Below are 26,556 nucleotides of genomic sequence, written 5' to 3'. Positions count from 1 at the left end.
AGCCCTGGACAACGTGGACCATTTCCCATACCTCAGTAGCCTCTTATCAATAAGAGCAGACATCGACGACGAGATTCAACACCGCCTCCAGTACGCCAGTGCAGCCTTCGGCCTCCTGAAGGAAAGAGTGTTTGAAGACCAGGTCCTGAAATCTGCCACCAAGCTCATGCTCTACAAGGCTGTAGAAATAGCTGCCCTTGAGGTGTCTACTGTACATGATCCATGTGCTCAGACATGGATCATGTACAGCAGACACCTTAAGTCGCTGGAGTAATATCAACGATATCGCCGCAAGATCCTACAAATCCTCTGGGAGGACAGACATAACAACAGAAGAACATAAGAAATAGGAGCAGGAGTAGGCCATATGGCCCCTCGAGCCTGCTCCACCATTTAATAAGATCATGGCTGATCTGATCATGGACTCAGTTCCATTTCCCCGTCCGCTTCCCATAACCCCTTATCCACTTATCGTTTAAGAAATTGTCTATTTCTGTCTTAAATAGCTTCCACAGCTCTCTGAGGTAGCGAATTTCACAGATTTACAACTCTCTGGGAGAAGAAATTTCTCCTCATCTTTGTTTTAAATGGGCAGCCCCTTATTCTAAAATCATGCCCTCTAGTTCTAGTCTCCCCCATCAGTGGAAACATTCTCTCTGCATCCACCTTGTCAAGCCCTCTCATAATCTTATACGTTTCAATAAGATCACCTCTCATTCTTCTGAATTCCAATGAGAAGAGGCCCAACCTACTCAACCATTCCTCATAAGTCAGCCCCCCTCACCCCCGGAATCAACCTAGTGAACCTTCTCTGAACTGCCTCCAAAGCAAGTATATCCTTTCATAAATATGGAAACCAAAACTACACACAGTATTCCACATGTGGCCTCACCAATACCATATATAACTATAGCAAGACTTCCTTACTTTTATACTCTATCCCCTTTGCAATAAAGGCCAAGATACCATTGGCCTTCCTGATCACTTGCTGTACCTGCATACTATCCTTTTGTGTTTCATGCACAAGTACCCCCAGGTCCTGCTGTACTGCAGCACTTTGCAATCTTTCTCCATTTAAATAATAACTTGCTCTTTGATTTTTTCTGCCAAAGTGCATGACCTCACACTTTCCAACATTATACTCCATCTGCCAAATTTTTGCCCACTCACTTAGCCTGTCTATGTCCTTTTGCAGATTTTTTGTGTCCTCCTCACACATTGCTTTTCCTCCCATCTTTGTATCATCAGCAAACTGGGCTACGTTACACTTAGTCCCTTCTTCCAAGGCGTTTATATAGATTGTAAATAGTTGGGGTCCCAGCACTGATCCCTGCGGCACCCCGCTAGTTACTGGTTGCCAACCAGAGAATGAACCATTTATCCCGACTCTCTGTTTTCTGTTCGTTTGCTAATACTCTATCCATGCTAATATATTACCCCCAGTTAGCGTTAGCATTAGCATCCTTGACCAAGCCAACAACCCCAGCATTGAAGCACTTGATCAGCTCTGCTGGGCAGACCACACTGTTTGCATGCCAGACACGAGACTCCCAAAGCAAACGCTCTACTCGGAACTTCTTCATGGCAAACAAGCCAAAGGTGGACAGAGGAAACGTTACAAGGGCACTCTCAAAGCCTCCCTGATAAAGTGCAACATCCCCACTGACACCTGGGAGTCCCTGGCCAAAGACCGCCCTAAGTGGAGGAAGTGCATCCGGGAGGGCGCTGAGTACCTCGAGTCTCATCGGCGGGAGCATGCAGAAATCAAGCGCAGGTAGCGGAAAGAGTGTGCGGCAAACCAGTCCCACCCACCCTTTCCCTCAACGACTATCTGTCCCACCTGTGACAGCGACTGTGGTTCTTGTTCAGCCACCTAAGGACTCATTTTTAGAGTGGAAACAAGTCTTCCTCGATTCCGAGGAACTGCCTATGATGATGGGGTGGCTGGGAAGTCCTGTGGCATTAAAATTGGACCAGGTGGCATATCTCAGCCAGAGAATCTCCTGAGCTGAGCCTTCATTCACTGCTCCTCTTTTTTTGGTAGGACTGCTACCTAGGATATTATTGACTGTGAGTCTGTGAGGGAGAGGGACGGGGGGAGAGGGAGGGGAGAGGGAGAGGGAGGGAGAGAGAGAGGAGGGGAGTGAGAGGGAGAGGGAGTGAGAGGGAGGGAGAGTGAGGGGAGGTAGGGGAGGGGAGGGGACACTGTGCAATGAGAATTGATAAAGGATCTCGAGAACATTTCTGGAGAGAGAAGTAACCAAAGGATATGGTGGAGGAAACATGAACAAAGTTCTCTCAAAATCTATTAAAAGGGTTGTTGGATCAAATGACTTCCCACAGTTTCAAAAATGCTGCTGTATCCTAAAATCAGAGAATGCAGCACGAGCAACAGAACGCAATAATAAAGCTGAGCACAGATGTGAGAAAAAAACGTGCATTAATATCACAATATAATCACGATGAAAGAAACTTCCAGTATCACAGGCCTCAATTTTCCCCAGTATTTGCGCCTTTTGTTTTGGAGCAGGCTGCTTTTTCTGGCCTAGCTTAACAATCCCCAGTTTCCCCAATCAATTTGCACCAGCGTAACTCAGTTACTTACAAATTTTTTAAGTCCGTTTTTTTTCAGCCAAAGGGAGCATAACTAGCCACCTACGCCACTTCTGGCCATTTAGGGAAGTTTGGCCAGCTGAGAGTTACTCCCGTTCTGATTAGGCCAACGTATGTGGCCTGTTCTGAAAAACCTTCCCTAGAGTTAAGGAAATGGGTGCAGGTAAGGAAAGGGGCGCAGCAGATGCCGGACACTGAAAGAATTGAAAAACACACAGCAGCTTACCTCCAACCCTGCCCGGTCCCATTCTTTGTCCCCACACACAGGAAGGCTGTCCGGTTGCATTCACAATCCTTGGTTCACATGCACAGTCTGGTCCCATGAGAGAGTCGGTGTCCGGTTCCATTCTCAGTGAGAGAGAGAGAGAGAGAGAGAGACCCGAACCGGCGAACTACAGTGGCCAGACAGCCTTCGGGCAGGGTTGGAGGTAAGGTGGTGCTATCTCAGCTCACATTGTGTCCCTGGTTACCATGGCAGCCCGATCTTTTTGGCGCAGATCAAGGTTGCACCCCCCTCGGGTTAGGCCACTCCAAAATGAAGAGATCCAAGAGGGAAACTTAGAACACTTTTTTTTTGGCGTACTTGGGCCACAAAATATCGGGTCTAACTCTTCAAGTACGCCAAAAAAATGCTTTGGGGAAAATTGAGCCCTTGGTCCGTAGCCTTGTAGGTTACGGCACTTCAAGTGCATATCAAGTAATTTTTAAATGTGACGAGGGTTTCTGCCTCTACCACCCTTTCAGGCAGTAAGTTCCTGAATCCCACCATCCTCTGGGTGAAAAAAGTTCTCCTCAACTCACTTCTAATTCTTTTACAATTACTTTAAATCTATGTCCCTTGGTTATTGACCCCTCTGCTAAGGGAAAAACAGTCTTCTCAACTCATTTCGGATCCTTCTACAATTTCTATGCCCCTTGTTATTGACCTCTCTACAAGGGGAAATAGGTCCTTCCTATCCACTCTATATATACACTTCATAATTTTTTTTGCAGCAGTGCAGGTCTCCAGTCGTCTTGGATAACCCTTGCCACTGGACCAAGACTTAGCTCTGTCAAGCCTGTGTGGTGGCTGGTGTGCAACGGCCACCACATGTTAAAAAAATCCACGCACAGTCATCTTCCACCCTTCAGGGTGTAGTTCAGGACCTGGAATATTAGGTCCTTCATTGAAACACCTGTGAACTCATCCTTTTTTAGCATGGAAGCAAGTCATCCTCGTTTCGAGGGACTGCCTATGATGATGATGAATTTTATACACCTCAATCAAGTCTCCCCTCAGCCTCCTCTGTTCCAAAGAAAACAAACCCAGCCTATTCAATCTTTCCTCATGGCTAAAATTTTCCAGTCCTAGTAACATCCTCGCTAATCTCTTCTGTACCCTCTCTAGTGCAATCACATTTTTCCGGCAATGTGGTGACCAGAATTGTATGCAGTACTCTAGCTGTGGCCTAAATAATATTTTATACAGTTCAAGCAAAACCTCCATGCTATTATATTCTATGCCTCGGCTAATATAGGAAAATATTCCGTATGCCACCTTAACCACCTCTCCTCTCTACCTCTCCTGCTATCTTCAGGGATCTGTGGACATGCACTTCTGTTCCTCTACACTTCTCAGTATCCCATCATTTATTGTGTATTCCCTTTCCTTGTTAGCCCTCCCCAAATGCATTACTTCACACTTCTCTGGCTTGAATTCCATTTGCCACTATTCTTCCCACCTGACCAGTCCATTGATATCTTTCTGCAGTCTACAGCTTTCTTCCTCACTCTCAACCATATAGCCAATTTTTGTATCATCTGCAAACTTCTTAATCATGCCCCCATACATTGACATCTAACTCATTGATATAAACCACAAAAAGCAAAGTACTGAGCCGAATCTAATATTTCACCCTGCTTCTCCTTAACTACAATGTCTGCCTCATCCCTCTCTTTTGTGAAGACAGATTTGCCCGCCACTGAGATTAGGCTCACTTGCCTATAATTACTCAGTCTATCCCATTCTCCCTTTTTAAACAATGGTACAACATTAGCAGTTCTCTTGCACCGAACCTGTAGCCAAAGAGAATTGGAGAGTATTCATTAAGAACCATACCATGTCTTCGTCTCCACACACAAGCTTCCTTTTTGGTCTCTAATAGGCCCTACTTTGTCATTAGTTATCCCCCTGCTCTTTATGTGTTTATGCTCTTCTAAGTGAGGGATAAGAAGTTGGGAACCAGTGTTGTTCTTGAGATTCTATGATCACTCTGATGGGAATCTCAACTACTGTTAATGTCCCTTAATCAGTGCTCGGATGCTCCTGTGTGTGAGTGGTGCTTCTTTCAGAGATGGCCCTAGAAGCCACTTATGCGGAGTGTGCTGCAGGCACACAGCTCATGCTGGCAAATCTGCCAATTGCCCCTGTGCAAAGACCAATGTTGAAGGATGTCTCCTCACTGCAGGAGAGTTTTCTGTGCTTTTTAGAGACTCACAATTTCCACTGCAATTGAATAGTGCTGCTGTCTCACTGCTGGCAGTTTCCATACAGGACATCCATATATCCTTCCTTCCCAGTACCTAAGGACGAGAATCAAGGGCCTTGTATTCACTGGAGTTTAGAAGGCTGAGAGCGGATCTCATAGAAACATATAAGATTCTGACGGGACTGGACTGGGTAGATGCAGGAAGAATGTTCCCGATGTTGGGGAAGTCCAGAACCAGGGGACGTAGTCTAAGGATAAAGGGTAAGCCATTTAGGACCGAGATGAGGAGAAACTTCTTCACTCAGAGAGTTGTTAACCTGTGGAATTCCCTGCCGCAGAGAGTTGTTGATGCCAGTTTATTGGATATATTCAAAAGGGAGTTAGATATGGCCCTTACAGCTAAAGGGATCAAGGGGTATGGAGAGAAAGCAGGAAAGGGGTACTGAGGTGAATGATCAGCCCTGATCTTATTGAATGGTGTTGCAGGCACGAAGGGCCGAATGGCCTACATATTTTCTACGTTTCTATGTTTCTATGTTTCTCCACATTGTCCATGTGTTCAATCAGCCTTTCTTGGAAAGAACAAAGACTAGGCATTCTACCTCGAAGAGTCTGAGGAGACTGCTCTACTCCTGCCATCCTCTGACCAGTGGCTATCTCTACGATCCCTTCCTCACTTTCTACGTCTACTTTACCAATGTGCTGGACAAATATTCGGTGCTTGCTTCTGCCTTTCCACAGCTGCAAAATCCAAGATGCTAGTATATGTGTTGACGCTAAGTCAAATGCAAGTAGTGATGTTAGGTGCTCTGGTATAGGTGCTACTCTGGTTCAGGCTGTGCCACATTGCTTCCTGTGCTATCATCTTTAAACAGAACAGCAGGTACATTTACTTGTGCATTAATACACATTACCAATTTAGTATTACCTTTGGAGGTAATGGTATGGAAAATTGATGGCTCTGTGAAAGGATAAAGTCATTCATATTAACTGATCCACAAATCAAGAGAAAGTAGCATGAATTTATAACATACCAGAGCCCAAACATCTCTTCCCTCAGTTCCTGAACAGCCTTCAATGATGTCCATATCACCTTTGTTTAAAAATTGTTGGGGGTTTCATTGTGTTGCAGCCCTATCTGGTATCACTGAGCATGCTGCTATTTTTCTACATAAGTGGAAAGACAGTATTGACTCATGTAACATTGAATTTGTTTTCCTGTATTATAGTGGCAGCAATTGGGGGTGAATTTTGCTGGGGTTTTCCTGATCATCTGCCATAACTTCAGGGAAAGAGTTGCAGATACCCTGGGAAATCAACATCAACACTGAGGGACCAAAATTGCCCTGCGCCCAAATTGGAGGCAGTAATCTTCCAGGGCCTGGACTTTTATCGGCAGGCCCGGAAGTCTCTCCCCCGGTGTGAAATTGGGCTTTGCATCCCTGAAACGAGGCAGAGTACTGTCTCAAGCATTCGACGTGGTTGGTGGGGCGCTCCTGGGGTGGCAGCGTTGCACTGAAGAGGCCAGTACTATGTGGAAGCTTCAGTCAAAGGGAAGGGCCGCTGCGCACTCTGCAGGTTCTTTTGTGGCTGTCAATGGGCCACCAGGGAGACACTCAACTGGGCCAGCAGCCCGGCACCCAAAAGAGAGTGCCAGGCTGCATGATGGCGACCCAGTCGAGGCGAGAAAAATAAAATGGCAGCCTGTGGCGCACACAGCTTCCCCTTTAAGGGGCGCCCTGGCGGCAGATGTCCACCAGCTTCACCCCCCCCGCATTGGCATTGACATCCGGCCGCGCCAGCCTCACGACCTGTGGGGAAATTTCCCCCGTGGGGCACAAAGGGGGTCACTGTGTATGCCGATTACATCATCGTCTGTTGCACGCCGGCCAGCACATCACCCCAAAAATCTCTGAGGCAATTTTGTCTGAGGCACTACCGCTGGCCGTCCCCAGGCAAAAAGACCATTGCGCCCCATTAGCGCCTACCAGAGGCAAAAAAAGGGGCAATTCCGCCCCCTGACTCTTTTGCCAAAGATACATGGAAACATGGAAACATAGAAAATAGGTGCAGGAGGAGATCATTCAGTCCTTCGAGCCTGCACCACCATTCAATATGATCACGGCTGATCATGCAACTTTAGTACCTCATTCCTGCTTTCTCTCCCTACCCCTTGATCCCTTTAGCCATAAGAACCACATCTAACTCCCTTTTGAATATATCTAACGAACTGGCCTCAACAACTTTCTGTGGTAGAGAATTCCACAGGTTCACAATTCTCTGAGTGAAGAAGTTTCTCCTCATCTCGGTCCTAAATGGCTTACCTCTTATCCTTAGATTGTGACGCCTGGTTCTGGACTTCCACAACATCGGGAACATTCTTCCTGCATCTAACCTGTCCAATCCTATCAGAATTTTATATGCTTTTATGAGATCCCCTCTCATTCTTATAAATTCCAGTGAATATAAGCCTAGTCGATCCAATCTTTCTTCATATGTCAGTCCTGCCATCCTGGGATATGTGGATATGTGGATAGACCCTCATGGAAATTCATCCCTTACCTTAATTATGGCAGTGTAATGGCTTCTGATGGCAATGTTTTCATTACGTTAAGGTGCCAGGTTGAAAAATTTGAATACAGTAACTAATACAGGGTGCAATAGTTGCAGTTCCATTTCCGCATTACCTTGGTGGCTATTCTCAAATCATGATATTTATTTCTCATACCCTTTCAGGGCCTTTGGACTTCTGAGCAGGTGTTGATATGCTCAGTTATGCAGGTCCAGAGAATCTTGCTACTTGTTTAGTAGGCCACCTTATGGTCCCCAAAAGACCATCTTGTTTGTCATGGATTCTACCAGGGTGAAAAACGAGATTGTGATCTTAAAAAAAAGTGTCTTTGAATGTTGGAGGTAGCCATCACCTGTGCCTTCCAATTTCCTCACTGCTCAGCTCTATTTACTCAGAACTGCTCTATTCAGAAATATATGTAATTAAATAGTTCATTAACTGTCTGGCATTTATGAAAATAAGGATCAGCTGGTTTCTACTAGGCGACATTACCGAAATCACAGTCTAGCAATCTAGCCTGAGGAAACCAAATCCACTCGCCAATTTGATATGCAGGTGCTACTCACAAACCAAAATAGTTGAACTTTAATATTTTTTCCAAAATATGGCTACACGTATTGCCATTTACCCTGTGTCAAAAGCACCACCTGCAGGTTGGATCAGACAATGGCATTGAAACAGTAAATCGATTCACTGAGACAATAATCATTTTTGCATGAGCAACTTCACCATCATAGCTTTAAGATAAATGCTAAACACAGTTTCAAGATATTTGTACTGTGTTGAAATGTTTATTCCTTGTATTTTGTTCTAATTTTTAAATACTGTGTTTCAGATCGGCTTTATGTGTTGTGGCTGTTTTTTGTGGTATTAGCCTGGAACTGGAACTGCTGGTTTATTCCTATGCGCTGGGCTTTCAACTATCAGACACCACAGAATCTGCCCTTCTGGTTAACCATGGATTATATCTGTGACTTCATCTATCTGCTTGACATGTCAGTATTCCAAGTCCGAATGCAATTTGTGAAACAAGGAGATATAATAGTAAGTTTCTCTTTCATCAGACAATTTCAAATGATCATGTAATGTTTTTGTTGAACTAGGCATGTTTTGATGAGGAATGAGTAGTGGCTCTAAATGCACGACTGATGAGCATAACCGAGTCATATCGAAATGGAAGATCCCATGTTTTTTCACCAGACTCTGGTGACTTAGTTGGTCTCTATTAAGAAGGTAGTGGAGCTGCTATAATTGGCTTCACTGTCCCTGCATAGGGAAGGGAAAATTAAGCCAGAATTTCTGGTCCTGATTGTAATCCGGTGATAAGTGCTGGAAAGGGCATGGGGAAGATGTTCCTCTTTTGCCCTTGGCCATTAAATGACTGCAGCAGTTCAAGAACAAGACCTTCTCAAGGGCACCTAGGGATGGGCAATCAGTGACATCTTTGCCAGCAATGCCAATATCCCAAAAATGAATTTAAGAAATCACCAAGACAAATTGAGGGCCTGTAATAGATCCCGGATGATTTTCCATCCAATTAAGGACAGGATCAGGCTCAGCTATGATGCCCTGCACAGTTGAAGAACCTGCCAGCATTCATTGTCACCAAACTTTCACATAAAGATTGAAAATCCAGCCCCATGTCTTAGTATTTCCAAATTTAAAATAGATAATTTTTTGAATATGCTATATTTGTTGCATTATAAGAGAGTAGTATAGTATTGTATAGTATTAGGCAGTCCCTCGTGTCGAGGATGACCCACTTCCACATCAAAAAATGATGAGTTCACAGGTGTTTCCATGAGGGACCTGACATTTCAGGTCCCGAACTACATCTTGAAGGGTGGAAGATTTTAACGTGGGGTGGTCGTTGCACACCAGCCACCACAAGGGCTTGACAGAGCGAGGTCTTGGTCCAGTGGCAAGGGTTAACCAGGACGACTGGAGCCGAAGCTCTGCTGCACAGACCTAGAACACACACATACCCTTACTTTCCTTGGAATTCATAGGTCGCAGTGTGGACCTCACAGCCTCGCTGTTGGCCTGTGCTGCACCTTCCCTGGGCACCGACGCTGCTATTGTTATACGCTGCGCCACTCCTGGGCCACGATTTCTCTCCGCTCCTGGGCTCCGACCTCACTGCTCTTCAACCCCGATCCCGCCGCTCTTCAACCCTGACCTCGTCGCTCTTCAACCCCGATCCTGCCGCTCTTCAACCCTGACCTCGTCGCTCTTCAACCCCGATCCTGCCGCTCTTCAACCCTGACCTCGCTGCTCCTCAACCCCGACTTCGCTGCTCCTCGACCCCGACTTCGCTGCTCCTCGACCCCGAACTTGCCGCTCCTCGACCCCGAACTTGCCGCTCCTCGACCCCGAACTTGCCACTCCTGGACTACAGCTCCGCCGCTCCTCGACTCTGACCCCACCGCTCATGGACCACAACCCCGCCGCTTCTGGGCCACGACCCCGCCGCTCCTCGGCCATGACCCCGCCGCTCCTGAACTCCAACCCCGCCTCTCCTCGACTCCGACCCCACCGCTCCTGGATCACGGCTCTGCCTCTCCTCGACTCCGACCCCACCGCTCCTGGATCACGGCTCCGCCTCTCCTCGACTCCGACCCCACCGCTCCTGGATCACGGCTCCGCCTCTCCTCGACTCCGACCCCACCGCTCCTGGATCATGGCTCCGCCTCTCCTCCACTCCAACCCCGCCTCTCCTCGACTCCGACCCCGCTGCTCCTGGATCACGGCCCTGCCTCTTCTCGACTCCGACCCCACCACTTCTTGGCCACGACCCCACCACTCCTGCACTCCAACCCCACCGCTCCTGGACACCAACCCCACCGCTCCTGGAACATGACCCCACCGCTCCTGGACACCAACCCCACCGCTCCTGGACACCAACCCCACCGCTCCTGGAACATGACCCCACCGCTCCTGGACACCAACCCCACCGCTCCTGGACACCAACCCCACCGCTCCTGGAACACGACCCCACCGCTCCTGGACACCAACCCCACCGCTCCTGGACACCAACCCCACCGCTCCTGGACACCAACCCCACCGCTCCTGGAACACGACCCCACCGCTCCTGGACACCAACCCCACCGCTCCTGGAACATGACCCCACCGCTCCTGGACTCCAACCCCGCCGCTCCTGGGCCACGACCCCACCGCTCCTGGACTCCAACCCCGCCGCTCCTGGAACACGACCCCACCGCTCCTGCACTCCAACCCCACCGCTCCTGGACTCCAACCCCGCCGCTCCTGGGCCACGACCCCACCGCTCCTGGGCCACGACCCCACCGCTCCTGCGCTCCAACCCCACCGCTCCTGGACTCCAACCCCGCCGCTCCTGGGCCACGACCCCACCGCTCCTGGGCCACGACCCCACCGCTCCTGGACCACGACCCCACCGCTCCTGGACTCCAATCCCACCGCTCCTGGACTCCAACCCCGCCGCTCCTGGACTCCAACCCCGCCGCTCCTGGGCCACGACCCCACCGCTCCTGGGCCACGACCCCACCGCTCCTGGGCCACGACCCCGCCGCTTCTGGACCACGACCCCACCGCTCCTGGACCACGACCCCATCGCTCCTGGGCCACGACCCCACCGCTCCTTTGCCACGACCCTGCCACTCCTTTGCCACGACCCCGCCACTCCTTTGCCATGACCCTGCCACTCCTCAGCCATTGCTCCACCGCACCTCTGTCCCAAACTTACCTCTCCTGAGCCCCGATCTCTCGCTACAGCTTGGCCCAAAACTCTTTGTTTCTCTGCTGCTCGCCTCCTCTCCTCCAGCACTTGGGTCCCGACCCTGCCAAGAGTAAGAGACTACTTATTTGTAGGAATACAAGTTGAACTGAACTCAAAGCCAAAATTGTTCCAATAACTGCTTGGCTGTTAGTGCGATAATTTCTGCATTTATTTTCGCATTCAAGAGCGTGACGGCTAAGTATTCACCTTCAGCCAGGACATTAGAACAAACTCAGCCATTGGCTTATCTATGATCCCTGTCAGTGGTGCTCAGGGTCAGCTGAAAGCTGAAGCTCTCCCTCTTGCCACAACCTCATATAGGGCTCTGAATTTAGTGGTCTGGTGAAAAAGTGAGAAAATTCAATTCCAGCAGTGGATTAAAGCCCTGGAGACAACATCTCACTTGGAGACAAGTGATGGCATATGGTCGTTCACAATGAGCATTTTTAAAATCAAAGTAACTTTTGTTGGTCTTTTCCCAACCATGTGTAAAAAGTGACAAGTGTATGAAATATACAAATAAGAGAGCAAGTTTGATCCTCTTGAGGAAATAGGGACATTTTAGTTGTAGTAAACTGTGGACAAGTGTTAATCCATGGAGCTTTTGCGTACCTTAAGCTTTCATGAAGTGTTTAACAGGTGGCTAGTTGACACAGGTAGTTGATCATCTCTTTCCCAACTAGATGGTTGTGAGCTAAACTTCCCGGAATGCACCTGTCACTGATGAGAGACAAATTTTGTTTTTTCTGGATCATTTTACTGATCGAAAACTTTGCTATGGTGGAACACTTTGTCAAGAGAAGGGAAAAGCTGAAACCACTTGCTCAGCTACAATTGTATCTGGTCTCAATGAATCATAGAGCGGCAATGATAGCTGTGGGACAAAAACTAAAACTCAGTAAAGAAAAGTACACATCAATCAGTTCCAGCTCAGTAAAGACTCTCAGTAAGGAACCAACAAGTTAAATAACTCATTCGCTACACATCGCCATCAAGCTGTTATGACAACCCATGGACATTGCGTGTAGTTGCAATACTGTCATCATTTGGTGGACTCTGGTATTGGGAATGATGCTAAACTGCAGCATCAGTAGAACATGAGGCAATAGTGAAAAGAATACAACTCCACAATAAGCAGAATCGAAGCAAAACGAAAGCCTAGAACTTGACCTCCTTAGTGCCTCCCGTTATCGCCTCTGAGGGGCAATAATGAGTCGCTAACCACTTACCGACCGGGCATGGCGAGATAAACGACTCCCACTAACGTCGGCGGAAGGTTTGCGGTGGCGGTAGGGCGTTGCGCCTTGATCTCCTTCGCCCGGAGAACATGATGTCATCACCATGCGCATCACCCTGGTAGCATCCTGGACCCGATTTTGGTTCCGCCCCCTGCAGCATCGCCAGGCGAAAACACTGGCATGATCGGGCAGCCGGGCACTTTGGGGGCGAAAGTTAAAGGCGAGGTGGCCAAGGTAAGTAAAAACATTTTTAGAATGCTGTTTCTCATTATTTCAGATTCCTCTTCTGCATTGACCGATCAGCCCGGCACTCTGCTGGAGTGCAGTGGGGGTGATTAGACTGGATCGTGGCTACTGTCAGAGTTCAGGTAAGTGTTTCCAATGCAATGGTTGCCGCGATGGCTCTTCCCTTTAAGGGAGGGAAGGAGCCTCGGAACGTAGGAGCGCTGCACGGCCCATTGTGCAGCACTGCACAACTACCACCTCGCCTGCGTCCTGTCATGATCCAGGAAGGAAGTGGAGCACTTGATTTAGTGCTCCAGATCCTTCCTGGAGCCCAAACCCCAAATTTTTTTTAAGTTGCAAATCATTAGCACCTGGCACTAATTTTTTCAATTGTTAAAAGTTAAAGCCTTAAGTGGGGCGCTCCTGAATTTCTCCCCAAAAGATCGCAAAAATGAGCTTTTGAAGGTGTTAACCATGGGCTCAATTTTCCCGTTATCTGCGCTGTTTTTTGGCATGCATCATTTTTTGTGGAATAAATTTAAATCTCCAAATTTCCCCAAAGTTTCTGCGCCAGTGTAACTAAGTTAGGTACGATTTTTTTTGGTTAGAATTTTTTTGCATTGTAACCTGATATCTGCGCCAGTTTTTCACATTTAAGCAAGTTTAGCCAACTTACATTTTTCCTAGAACGGCGTATGTGACTGTTATATATGTATACTTGCATTTACTCTGTACTGCCACCAGAGGGCTCATCTCCTGGAGTCCCTAGGGATCCCATAATCCCTTGGGAGCACAGGTATTTAACGAGGCTTCACAGGTTGGAGGGGCACTCTGGAGTGCTGCAATAAAAGACTAAGGTCACACTTTACTTTGAGCTCACAGTGTTCAGTCTGACTCTTTCCCCATACGCAATAACTGGCGACGAGATACAGATAGCGAACCCAAAAATGCAGAGAACAGTGCACATCCTGGAGAAATTCTCGGAGGGAGATGATTGGAAAACTTTTGTGAGCGACTCGACCAATACTTCGTGGCCAATGAGCTAAATGGGGAAGAGAGCACTGCCAAACGAAGGACGATCCTCCTCACCGTCTGTGGGGCATCAATGTATGGCCTCATGAAGAATCTGCTCACTCCAGCGAAACCCATGGAGAAATCGTATGATGATTCGTGCACACTGGCCAGCGTTCTGCTGGTGAGATACCGGTTCTACACCTACAAAAGATCTGAAGGCCAGGAAGTGGCGAGTTATGTCGCCGAGCTAAGACGCCTTGCAGGACATTGCGAATTTCAAGGACATTTGGAACACATGCTCAGAGACTTTTTCGTACTTGGCATTGGCCACGAAACCATACTTCGCAAACTTTTGACTGTAGAGACACCAACTTTGAGTAAAGCTATAGTGATAGCCCAGGCGTTCATTGCCACCAGTGACATTACGAAGCAAATCTCTCAGCATACAAATGCTGTTACAAGTACTATGAACAAAGTGATGTTGTTTTTGAATCGTAACGTACACGGCAGGTCACACATTCCCGCAGATGTCTCAGAGTCCACCATCAAGGGTGATGAGTACAAGGCCATTAACACCTTGTTGGTGCTGCGGGGGTGAACATCATTTCCATTCATGCCGATTCAAAGAGTACGTTTGCAAGTGCTGTGGAACAATGGGACACCTCCAATGAGTGTGCAGGTAAGCTGCAAAGCCTGTTAAACCTGCAAACCACCATGTTGCAGAGGAGGACAGATCCACGGAGGATCACGACGAACCAGAGCCTCAGATCGAGGAGGCAGAGGTAAATGTGGTGCACACATTCATCACGAATTGTTCCCCGATAATGCTGAATGTTGAACTAAATGGACTCCCGGTGTCAATGGAGCTGGACACAGGCACGAGCCAGTCTGTCATGTATTCAACTATCATTGTAACCCATGTATAAGCTGCCCTAAGTTGTACACCTTGAGAACATTAACCACAAGGGGGTGAACTTGTGGGAGACACTCCTAACCTGGACTTTCAGGTATAAAAGGGGAAGCTCCACCCACCTTCATCACTTGAGGTCTTGGTAATAAAGGTAGTTGGTCACAGAGTGACCTTCTCTCAAGTATGGGCCTCGTGTGCATTTATACTGTATAGTAAGGACATATCACAGTCCATCATGGGCAAAAAGACTTAAAAAAGGTTGTAGTGCAACAAGGCCTCAAGGCCAGTCTTAACTCCAGTTCGCATAAAACTAAGAACTTACATGAAAGAACTGATTCCTGTAATCAGCAGTGCTATCGTAAAGGTCTCCTACAATGGAGCGGTTCACAAGCTACCACTTTGGGTGGTACCAGGCGATGGTCCCACGCTGCTCAGCAGGAGCTGGCTGCGAAAGGTACACTGGGACTGGGATGACGTCCGAGCGCTATCGCCTGCTCACGACACTTGGTGTGCCCAGGTCTTAAACAAATTTCCTTCGCTGTTCGAACCAGGCATCGGGAAATTCCAAGGAGCAAAAGTGCAGATCTACCTAATTCCGGGGGCGTGACACATCCATCACAAGGCAAGAGCAGTACCGTACATGATGAGAGAAAGGGTAGAGATCGAGCTAGACCAGCTGCAGAGAGAGGGCATCATTTCCCCGATCGAGTTCAACGAGTGCGCCAGTCCTATTGTCCCAGTCCTCAAGGGAGACAGCACCATCAGAATCTGTGGCGATTACAAAGTAACTATCAATCATTTCTCCCTGCAGGACCAATCCCCACTACCAAAGGCCGACAACCTCTTTTCAACGCTGGCGGGAGGAAAGACATTCACGAAGTTGGCTCTGACTTCAGCCGACATGACGCAGGAACTGGAGGAATTATCGAAGGCCCTCACAACGGTCTTTTTGTTTATAACAGATGCCCGTTTGAAATCCAATTGGCGGCAGCGATATTCCAGAGAAACATGGAAAGTTTACTGAAGTCGGTCCCGCACATCGTGGTCTTCCAGGACGACATCTTGGTTACAGGTCGGAACACAGTCGAGCACTTGCAGAACCTGGAGGAGGTTCTTAGTCGACTCAACCGCGTGGGGCTCAGGTTAAAATGCTCGAAGTGCATTTTCTTGGCACCTGAAGTGGAGTTCCTGGGAAGGAGGATTGCGACGGACAGCATCAGGCCCACCAACGCGAAGACGGAGGCAATCAAGAACGCACCAAGGCCACAGAACGTGATGGAGCTGCGGTCGTTTCTGGGACTCCTGAACTACTTTGGTAACTTCTTACCGGGTCTCAGCACACTGTTAGAACCACTGCATGTCTTCCTACAAAAAGGGGACGAATGGGTTTGGGGCAAAAGCCAAGAAAATGTCTTTGTAAAAGTGAGAAAATTGTGATGCTCAAATAAATTGCTTGTGTTTTATGATCCATGTAAGCATTTAGTACTAGCATGTGATGCATCGTCATATGGCGTCGGGTGTGTATTGCAACAAGCTAATGATTTCGGGAAACTGCAACCGGTTGCTTATGCATCCAGGAGTCTGTCTAAGGCTGAGAGAGCCTGCAGCATGATTGAAAAGGAAGCATTAGCATGTGTCTATGGGGTAAAGAAAATGCATCAATACCTGTTTGGGCTAAAATTCGAATTGGAAACTGACCATAAGCCACTTATATCCCTATTCTCCGAGAGTAAAGAGATAAATACCAACGCATCGGCCAGCATCCAGAGATGAGCGCTCACGTTGTCCGCATACAACTACGCCATCCGCCACAGGCCAGGCACAGAAAACTGCGCTGATGCTCTCAGTAGGCTGCTATTGCCCACCACGGGGGTGGAAATGGCGCAGCCCGCAGATCTAGCCATTGTTTTGGAAGCATTTGAGAGTAAGCAATCACACGTCACTACTCGGCAGATCAAAACCTGGACAAGCCAGGACCCATTATTATCTCTAGTCAAAAGCTGTGCGCGTCACGGGAGCTGGTCCAGTGTCCCAGTGGAAATGCAGGAAGAGATAAAGCTGTTCCAGCGGCGCAAAGATGAAATGTGTATACAGGTAGACTGCCTTCTGTGGGGCAATCGAGTAGTGGTTCCCAAGAAGGGCAGAGACACCTTCATCAATGACCTCCACAGTACCCACCCAGGCATCGTAATGATGAAAGTGATAGCCAGATCCCACATGTGGTGGCCCGGTATTGATGCGGACTTAGAGCCCTGCGTTCCCAGATGTAATATATGCTCGCAGTTAAGCAACGTACCCAGGGAGGCGCCGCTAAGTTTATGGTCTTAGCCCTCCAAACTGTGGTCTAGAGTACACATCGACTATGCAGGCCCGTTCTTGGGTAAAATGTTACTTGTGGTTGTAGACGCCTACTCCAAGTGGATTGAATGTGAGATAATGTCGGCTAGCACGTCCGCTGCCACTACTTAAAGCCTGCGGGCCATGTTTGCCACACACGGCCTACCCGATGTCCTGATGAGTGACAACAGGCCATGTTTTACCAGTGCTGAGTTCAAAGAATTCATGACCCGTAACGGGATCAAACATGTTACATCTGCCCCGTTTAAACCAGCGTAAATGGTCAGGCAGAGAGAGCAGTGCAAACCATCAAGCAAGGCTTGAAAAGGGAAACTGAAGGCTCACTGCAGACTCACCTATCCCGTGTCCTGCTTTGCTTCCGCACAAGACCCCACTCGCTCACTGGGATCCCACCTGCTGAACTGCTCATGAAAAGAGCATTTAAGACAAGGCTCTCATTAGTTCACCCTGATCTACATGAACAGGTAGAGAGCAGGTGGCTTCAACAAAGTGCATACCATGATAGCGCAAATGTGTCATGTGAGATTGAAATCAATGATCCTGTATTTGTATTAAATTATGGACAAGGTCCCAAGTGGCTTCCTGGCACTGTCGTGGCCAAAGAGGGGAGCAGGGTGTTTCAGGTCAAACTTTCAAATGGACTCATTCACCGGAAACACTTGGACCAAATCAAACTCAGATTCACAGACTGTCCTGAGCAACCCACCTTGGACCCTACCTTTTTTGATCCCCCAACATACACACCAATGGCAACCGGCACCACGGTTGACCACGAAGCAGAATCCATCATCCACAGCAGCCCAGCAGGGTCCGACACACCAGGCAACCCAGCAAGGCCGGCTGCACAGCAGCCCAGCGAGGGCCCAACAAATGATTCAACAATACCAGCTTTCACACCGAGACAATCAACCAGGGCAAGAAGGGCCCCAGATCGACTCACACTGTAAATAGTTACACTATTGACTTTGGGGGGAGTGCTGTTATTTATGTATACTTGCATTTACTCTGTATAGCCACCAGAGGACTCATACCTTGGAGTCCCAAGGGATCTCATAATCCCTTGGGAGCACAGATATTTAAGGAGGCTTCACAGATTGGAGAGGCACTCTGGAGACCTGCAATAAAAGACTAAGGTCACATTTTACTTTGAGCTCACAGTGTTCGGCCTGATTCTTTCTCCATACACAACAGAGACCACTCCCAAAAAAACCTTCTGGGCATTTAAGAAAAAGCAGAGCACATTAAAAAATCAGCACAGAAAAACACTATTGTTTTTGGGCGAAGTTTTGGAGGGAGTCAAGAAGGCAAAGAAATGCATCATGAAGCTTATTTTTTGTCAAAGTCAAAAGGGAGAAAATGGAAGTCTAATACAATTCCTTAATTTTTTATTTTTTTCAAAGTACCACACCACCACCGAACATCTCCTCACCAGGCTCGAGGGTCAGAGCGCCGGTCGGCAGAATCGCTCCCTCGCCTGGGCACAGGGGCTCAGGACTCGGTTTAAAAAGAAGCCCGTGGGGGTGGGGTGGGGTGGGGTGGGTTGGAAGCCAAACTGAACTGCCATCCACTTATATAAGTGATGAGAACCCTTAGGTTATACAGCAGCTTCAAAGAAGTCTGGGGGGGCTGGGGTGGGAGGGTAGGATGGTGGAAGCAGAGCCCCTGTGTCCGGGCGAGGGAGCGATTCTACCAGCCGATGCTCCGATCCGCAAGCTTGGTAAGGAGACATTTGGTGGTGAGGTGGTACTTTGAAAAACATCAAAAATTAAACAATTGCATTCGACTTTGTTTCTTCATTGAATGCCTAGCTTCCCGTTCTAAACAAGCCTATTGCACATGCGCAGACCAGGGTGTGGTCCAGAGGAAATAAGGTGTGAATGCTTTGTCCTGCTGTTTTGAGCTTCTTGCAAAGCTACAATTAAATTATGAGGGCAATATTAACAATGTCATACCTCGTACAAGCTTTCTGCATGATTATGCTGTGGAGGAGAAGATTGATTAGGTATCATCACCTGAGGAACCTCAGAGCACATAGGATGATGGGCAGGAGGTCTTACCCCTCATCAGGTATATTTAAGAGTACGATTGGCTGCAAAGCACTTTGGAACATCCTGGGGCATGAAAGGTGCTATATAGATGCAAGTCTTTCTTTCTAGCCCCAACTTCAGCAGGGTATGGTTTACTGTACCGTTTGTGTGCCATTTCTGTCCATTTCCCACTTAGGTCACCCTGAGTAAACTTGCCAGTCAGTCCTGTATTAGAGACAGCTTTGAGCTTTAGGCCCATACCCACTAGGTCCCAGATTGAGACTGGCCAGAACTCATTTTACATAGGACCCTTATGGTCAGTGTGCAGAGGAGTCTTTAACTCATAACTGAGTATCGAACTCTGTACCCAGAGGTTTTTTTTAAACACTGTCTAACCTCTAGAAAGTTATGGGAAGAACAGTTTTACAAGAAAAAATGATACAGCCTCTCAGGTGTGGTACAGCATGATGTGCCTGGATTGCACATCCTGGTTGGTTTAGATGAGATATTACTATGTCAACGCATTGGCGATTGGGATATCTGCATCTTTGCATACCCAATACCCACACATAATCAATGGATGGTATTAGCCTTGAGTTGCGTTTACTTTTTCAAAAATAGCTGACAAAATAATCAATAAATAAGGTTTGGTTAAAGTCATGCTGGGGTGAGTATTAAAAATCCCTAGCCTGTGATGCTGCATGCTCCTTCTTCTAGGAGGTCAAGTATCTCTCTTTACAACCCTGCACTGTAAAACCATTCATGTTACTTTGCTGATGGCGTTCACCCACTACATGGATGGTTATTTAAACTGTTTGTGGAAAGAAGATGCTGCTTATAGAATTGACTAGTAGCCCTAGAGACGCTGCATTTCAGTGGGATTGGGGAGGGTCACCAATCAAGGTGGGGCTTGGGGGGTCACCAGTAAATGGGGGATTGGGGGGTTACCAGTCAATGTGGGGATTGGGGGGTTACCAGTAAATTGGGGAATTGGGGAGGGGCACCAGTCAATGGGGGAATTGGGGGGTTACCAGTAAATGGGGGATTGGGGGGTTACCAGTAAATGGGGGATTGAGGGGTTACCAGTCAATGGGGGAATTGGGGGGTTACCAGTAAATGGGGGATTGGGGGGTTACCAGTAAATGGGGGATTGGGGGGGTTACCAGTAAATGGGGGATTGGGGGTCACCAGTAAATGGGGGATTGGGGGGTTACCAGTCAATGGGGGAATTGGGGGGTTACCAGTAAATGGGGGGATTTGGGGGTTACCAGTAAATGGGGGATTGGGGGGTCACCAGTAAATGGGGGATTGGGGGTTACCAGTAAATGGGGGATTGGGGGTTACCAGTCAATGGGGGATTGGGGGGGTCACCAGTAAATGGGGGATTGGGGGGTTACCAGTAAATGGGGGATTGGGGGGGTTACCAGTAAATGGGGGATTGGGGGTTACCAGTCAATGGGGGATTGGGGGGGTCACCAGTAAATGGGGGATTGGGGGGTCACCAGTAAATGGGGGATTGGGGGGTTACCAGTAAATGGGGGATTGGGGGGGTTACCAGTAAATGGGGGATTGGGGGTCACCAGTAAATGGGGGATTGGGGGGTTACCAGTAAATGGGGGATTGGGAGGTTACCAGTAAATGGGGTTTGGGGGGGTTACCAGTAAATGGGGGATTGGGGGGTTACCAGTAAATGGGGGATTGGGGGGTTACCAGTAAATGGGGGATTGGCGGGGTTACCAGTAAATGGGGGATTGGGGGGTTACCAGTAAATGGGGGATTGGGGGGTTACCAGTCAATGGGGGGATTGGGGAGGGCACCAGCTTGTGAGTGAAAGAAGGTCACAATGTTTTTATGGGTTAAAATTAGAAATAAGGAGCTTCCCCTGATGGCTAAGTTGATAGATGCTGGACCACGCAGACTAGAAAGGTCGGAGTTACAATACCTGGTCTATGTTGAGTTCGCTGATCACGAGTCAGGACAGCAGTGTGGGCGGGACCTGAGGCCAGCAGCAAGGTCGGGACACGAGGCCAGAATACGCGTGGTAACCAACTACCAAAGCGTGAGCGGCTGGAGAGAGAGTGGAAAAAGCGCAGCAGAGTCTGCGCATGGAGATTAGTGTGCTGGAGCTGGAACTGGGGGGCCTGGAGTACAGTGTCAGTATTCTATGGACAAATACGCAAGCTGCTTCAAGATTAATGCGCTCACCTACACTGCGATCTCTGAAAACCAGGGAGAGAGGACATGAGGGAGGGAGGGGGTCAGCAGGAATATGTGTGTGTGCTAGGCCCATACAGCAGAGCCTGGTCTCCAATCGTCTTGGACCCCCTTACCATTGGACCAAGAACTTGCTCTATCAAGTCCGTGTGATACTGGTATGTAATGGCCTCCGCACATTAAAACAATTCACGCACAAGCGTCTTCCACCAATTAAAATGAAGTTTGGGACTTGGCTTGCATTGGTCTCACCAGTCATCTTAGAACTCATTTAGTGTGTAAGCAAGTCATCCACGACTCCGGGGACTGCCTAAGAAGAAGAAAAAGATTGTGTCAGACATTCATACCTGCATCTGAGTGACGTATACTGTGTGAGAAGGCTGCGTTTCCCCAAAGAAGTTGTAACTGAGATCTGTGAGTTAATAAAAGCAGACCTGCAACCGAGAAGCTTCAGGAGGACTTTGTCAGTTGAAGTAAAGGTTACAGCTGCATTTTCATTTTATGCATCTGGATCATTCCAGGCCACAACTGGGGATGTGTGCGCCATTTCTCAATATGCAACACATAAAAACATACAAACATAGAAAATAGGTGCAGCAGTAGGCCATTCGGCCCTTCGAGCCTGCACCACCATTCAATATGACCATGGCTGATCATGCAACTTCAGTACCTCATTCATGCTTTCTCTCCATAGCCCTTGATCGTTTTAGCCGTAAGGGCCACATCTAACTCCCTTTTGAATATATCTAATGAACTGGCCTCAACAACTTTCTGTGGGAGAGAATTCCACAAGTTCACAATTCTACGAGTGAAGAAGTTTCTCCTCATCCCAGTCCTAAATGGCTTACCCCTTATCCTTAGACTGTGACCCCTGGTTCTGGATTTCCCCTACATCGGGAACATTCTTCCTGCATCTAACCTGTCCAATCCCGTCAGAATTTTATATGTTTCTATGAGATCCCTCTCATTCTTCTAAATTCCAGTGAATATAAGCCTAGTCGATCCAGTCTTTCTTGATATGTCTGTCCTGCCATCCCGAGAATCAGTCTGGTGAACCTTCGCTGCACTCCCTCAATAACAAGAATGTCCTTCCTCAGATTAGGAGACCAAAACTGTACACAATATTCAAGGTGTGGCCTAATCAAGGCCCTGTACAACTGCAGCAAGACCTCCCTGCTCCTATACTCAAATCCTCTCGCTAAGAAGGCCAACATGCCATTTGCCTTCTTCACCGCCTGCTGTACCTGCATGCCAACTTTCAATGACTGATGTACCTTGACACTCAGGTCTCGTTGCACCTCCCCTTTTACTAATCTGTCACCATTCAGATAATATTCTGCCTTCTGTTTTTGCCACCAAAGTGGATAACCTCACATTTATCTACATTATACTGTATCTGCCATGCATTTGCCCACTCACCTAACCTGTCCAAGTCACCCTGCAGCCTCTTAGCATCCTCCTCACAGCTTACACCGCCACCCAGCTTAGTGTCATCTGCAAACTTGGAGATATTACATTCAATTCCCTTGTCTAAATCATTAATGTATATTGTAAATAGCTGAGGTCCCAGCACTGAACCTTGTGGTACCCCACTAGTCACTGCCTGCCATTCTGAAAAGGACCCGTTTATTCCTACTCTTTGCTTCCTGTCTGCCAACCACTTCTCTATCCACGTCAATACATTATCCCCAATACCATGTGCTTTAATTTTGCACACTAATCTCTTGTGTGGGATCTTGTCAAAAGCCTTTTGAAAGTCCAAATACACCACATCCACTGGTTCTTCCTTGTCCATTCTACTTGTTACATCCTCAAAAAATTCTAGAAGATTTGTCATGCAATAAGATCATGGCTGATCTGATCATGGTTTCAGCTCCACTTCCCTGCCTGCTCCCCAGAACCCTTTACTCTCTTATCACTCAAAAATCTGTCTATCTCCACCTTAAATATACTCAATGACCCAGCCTCCACAGCTCTCTAGGGTAGAGAATTCCATAGATTTACAACCCTCTAAGAGAATAAATTTCTCCTCATCTCAATTTTATATTGGCGGCCCCTTATCCTAAGACTATGTCCCCTAGTTTTAGTTTCCGCTATGAGTGGAAATATTCTCTCTGCATCCACCTTGTTGAGCCCCCTCATTATCTTATAAGTTTCAATAAGATCACCTCTCATTCTTCTGAACTCTAATGTGTATCGGCCCAACCTACTCAACCTATCCTCATAAGTCAACCCCCTCATCTCTGGAATCAACTTAGTGAACCTTCACTGAACAGCCTTCAATGCAAGTATATCCCTCCTTAAATATGGAGATCAAAACTGTATGCATTACTCCAGGTGTGGACTCACCAATATCCTGTACAGTTGTAGCAGGACTTCTCTGCTTTTAAACTCTATCCCCCTTGCAATAAAGGCCAACATTTCATTTGCCTTCCTGATTACTTGCTGAACCTGCATACTAACTTTTTGTGTTTCATGCACAAGGACCCCCAGGTGTCTCTGTACTGCAGCACTTTGCAATTTTTCTCCATTTAAATTATAATTTGCTTTTCTATTATTTCTGCACAAGGGGATAACCTCACATTTTCCCACATTATACTCTATCTGCCAAATGTTTGCCCACTCACTTAGCCTGTCTATATCCCTATGCAGATTTTTTGTGTCCTCCTCAGCATTTGCTTTCCCACCCATCTTTGTATCATCAGCAAATTTGGCTACATACCACTCAGTCACTTCATCCAAGTCATTAATATAGATTGTAAATAGTTGAGGACGGGCACCGATCCCTGCGGCACACCACTAATCACTGATTAACAACCGGAAAATTACCCATTTATCCCAACTCACTGTTTTCTGTTAGTTAGCCAATCGCTATCCATGCTAATATATTACCCCAACCCCGTAAGCTTTTATCTTGTGCAGTAACCTCTTATGTGGCATCCTATTGAATTCCTTCGGGAAATCCAAATACACGACATACACTGGTTCCCCCTTATCTACTCTGTTACATCCTCAAAGAACTCCAGCAAATTTGTCAAACATGATTTCCCTTTCATAAAACCATGCTGACTGCTTAATTGAATCATGCTTTTCCAAATGTCTCACTATTGATTCCTTAATAATGGACTCCAGCATTTTCCCAACGACAGATGTTAGGCGAACTGGTCTATAGCTTCCTGCTTTTTGTCTGCCTCCTTTTTTAAATAGGGGCATTACATTTGCGATTTTCCAATCTGCTGGGACCGCCTCAGAATCAGGGAATTTTGGTACATGAACAGAAAAGACTTCCACTCCGTGAATGTGCAGCTCATCTGTGATGACATGCATCGCATCATGGCAGTTGCTGCGAGATACCCTGGGAGCACCCATGATGCGTTCATCCTACGCGAGAGTGCAATATCTGCCATGTTTCAGCAGCAGCCAGAATGGCCTCGCCACCTGGCTCATGACGCCCCTATGTGTCACCCGGACAGAAGCTGAGCGGGAATACAACGTGTTGTGACACGTTTCCGATGCCTGGACCATTCCGGAGGCTACTTGCAATACCCTCCTGAGATTGTCGGTCAGTTCACTGTTGTCTGTGGCATGCTGCACAACTTAGCCATCATGAGGCAGCAGCAGCTGGTATTAGAAGACCCACTTGAGGTGAGAGTGGCTGATGATGAGGAGGAAGATGCAGATGACGATGAGGAGGAGGAAAATGACGAAGGAGCTATACAACTACCTGAACCCGGAGCACGACAGCAGAGGAGGGCGGGCCATCGTGCCCCTTTAACAATTGCTCGAGCCTTGTGCCAGCAGCGCATCCACGAATGCTTAGCTGCCTGAAGGCTCAGCGGTAACTATTCCAAATGGATCATGTTTACTGTTTGGACCTGTTGCTTAATGTTGTGTTGTGTTACTGGAACAAATAATCTAAATGATTCAGTTATAATTTAAAATATATTTTATTCAAAAGTTTAACACTTGTTTGCACTTAACTTTAATAAAAATATTCTTGTATCAAACTTTAAAGTTTTCAGTTAAGATCACTTACAAACTTTAAGATCACTTACAAATTTTTAAACTTGTAAATTTACATCAATTACAAAAAACCTTTAATTTGAAAACAGTTACAAGAGTAACAACAATAACAACAACAACAACAGCAGAAGCAAGCAAAGGCTGCACCCCATCGCTCCTCCACCTTATTCTAAGATCGCCTGCTGCGCTTGGTCTTGGTGACTCCACCCCTGCCCGCAGACGGTGGAGCAGCATTTCTCGGGTTGGGACCAAGCTTATTCTTTCGTGCATCTCGGGTAATGTGCACTGCTTGATGGGGGGCGTGGGCAGGTGGTAATGTGAAAGGCCTGGCTTGAAGCCTCTTCAGAGGTTGGTCTGGGGATTGGAGTGGGAGTGGCAGTTAAGAACATAAGAACATAAGAAATAGGAGCGGGTGTATGCCGTACGGCCCCTCGAGCCTGCTCTGCCATTCAATAATGTTATGTCTTTAGATGCTCTGATAATGACGCCACGAGGCAATGTGTTGTACTTGAACTGTAGTGACCTTAGTCCTTTATTGATAACTCCAGAGTGAGGATCAGACCTGGTGGCCTATCTTTTATACCTGCCTGGCACACCTGTACAGGTATCCTACAAGTCTCCCACTGAGGTGCCCCCTGGTGGCAGACCTTGGAATAGTACAAGCAGTAACCATGTAGGATACATGATCACTCTCCCCCAAGCCTTTAGTGCAAATCGCTTTCATGCATTGACTGTGCTCTGAGCTTAGCTTTATCTGGTTGAACTTGGAGGGTCGTTTCCATCTTGGGTGAGTAGGTGGTGTTTCATTAGCAGTGGGGGTGCTGGTGGTTTCTGTTTGTGCGTCCATGACCACTCCATTCTCACCGCCCCCCCCACCCCCACCGTCCCACATATAGATTATGCCGGTGGCGCATTACGTTCATATACATTCAAGTCCAGAAAGAAAAAATTGCATTTACATCATTACATTTGTGGTACAGTTGTGAGGCAAGTACATTTGACTGGTGAGCTACATAATTGATATATACTTGGAATCAGTACTGGTGTGTGAGGACAAACTAGTACCAGAACTGCTGGATGGTGTCCAGGTAGTCTGGTGATGGTGCGGTGCCCAGTGCTGGCAGTGGGAACCGGGTT

General features: G+C 47.5%; 1 protein-coding gene across 1 annotated transcript in view; it reads left to right on the top strand.

Annotated features, from left to right (window-relative positions):
- Nucleotides 1–26,556, top strand: part of cngb3.1 (cyclic nucleotide gated channel subunit beta 3, tandem duplicate 1) — a 283,664-nt gene that overhangs the window by 28,171 nt on the left and 228,937 nt on the right. Inside the window, exon 4 of the mRNA XM_070886506.1 lies at nucleotides 8,489–8,697. Coding sequence (XP_070742607.1) covers nucleotides 8,489–8,697 — 209 coding nt within the window. The remainder of the gene's footprint in view (nucleotides 1–8,488; nucleotides 8,698–26,556) is intronic.

This window comes from Pristiophorus japonicus, chromosome 1 (assembly GCF_044704955.1).
Source record: "Pristiophorus japonicus isolate sPriJap1 chromosome 1, sPriJap1.hap1, whole genome shotgun sequence".
NCBI classification, from domain to species: domain Eukaryota; kingdom Metazoa; phylum Chordata; class Chondrichthyes; family Pristiophoridae; genus Pristiophorus; species Pristiophorus japonicus.
Note: the sequence above shows the minus strand (reverse complement) of the source record. Positions and strands in the feature narration are given on the sequence as shown.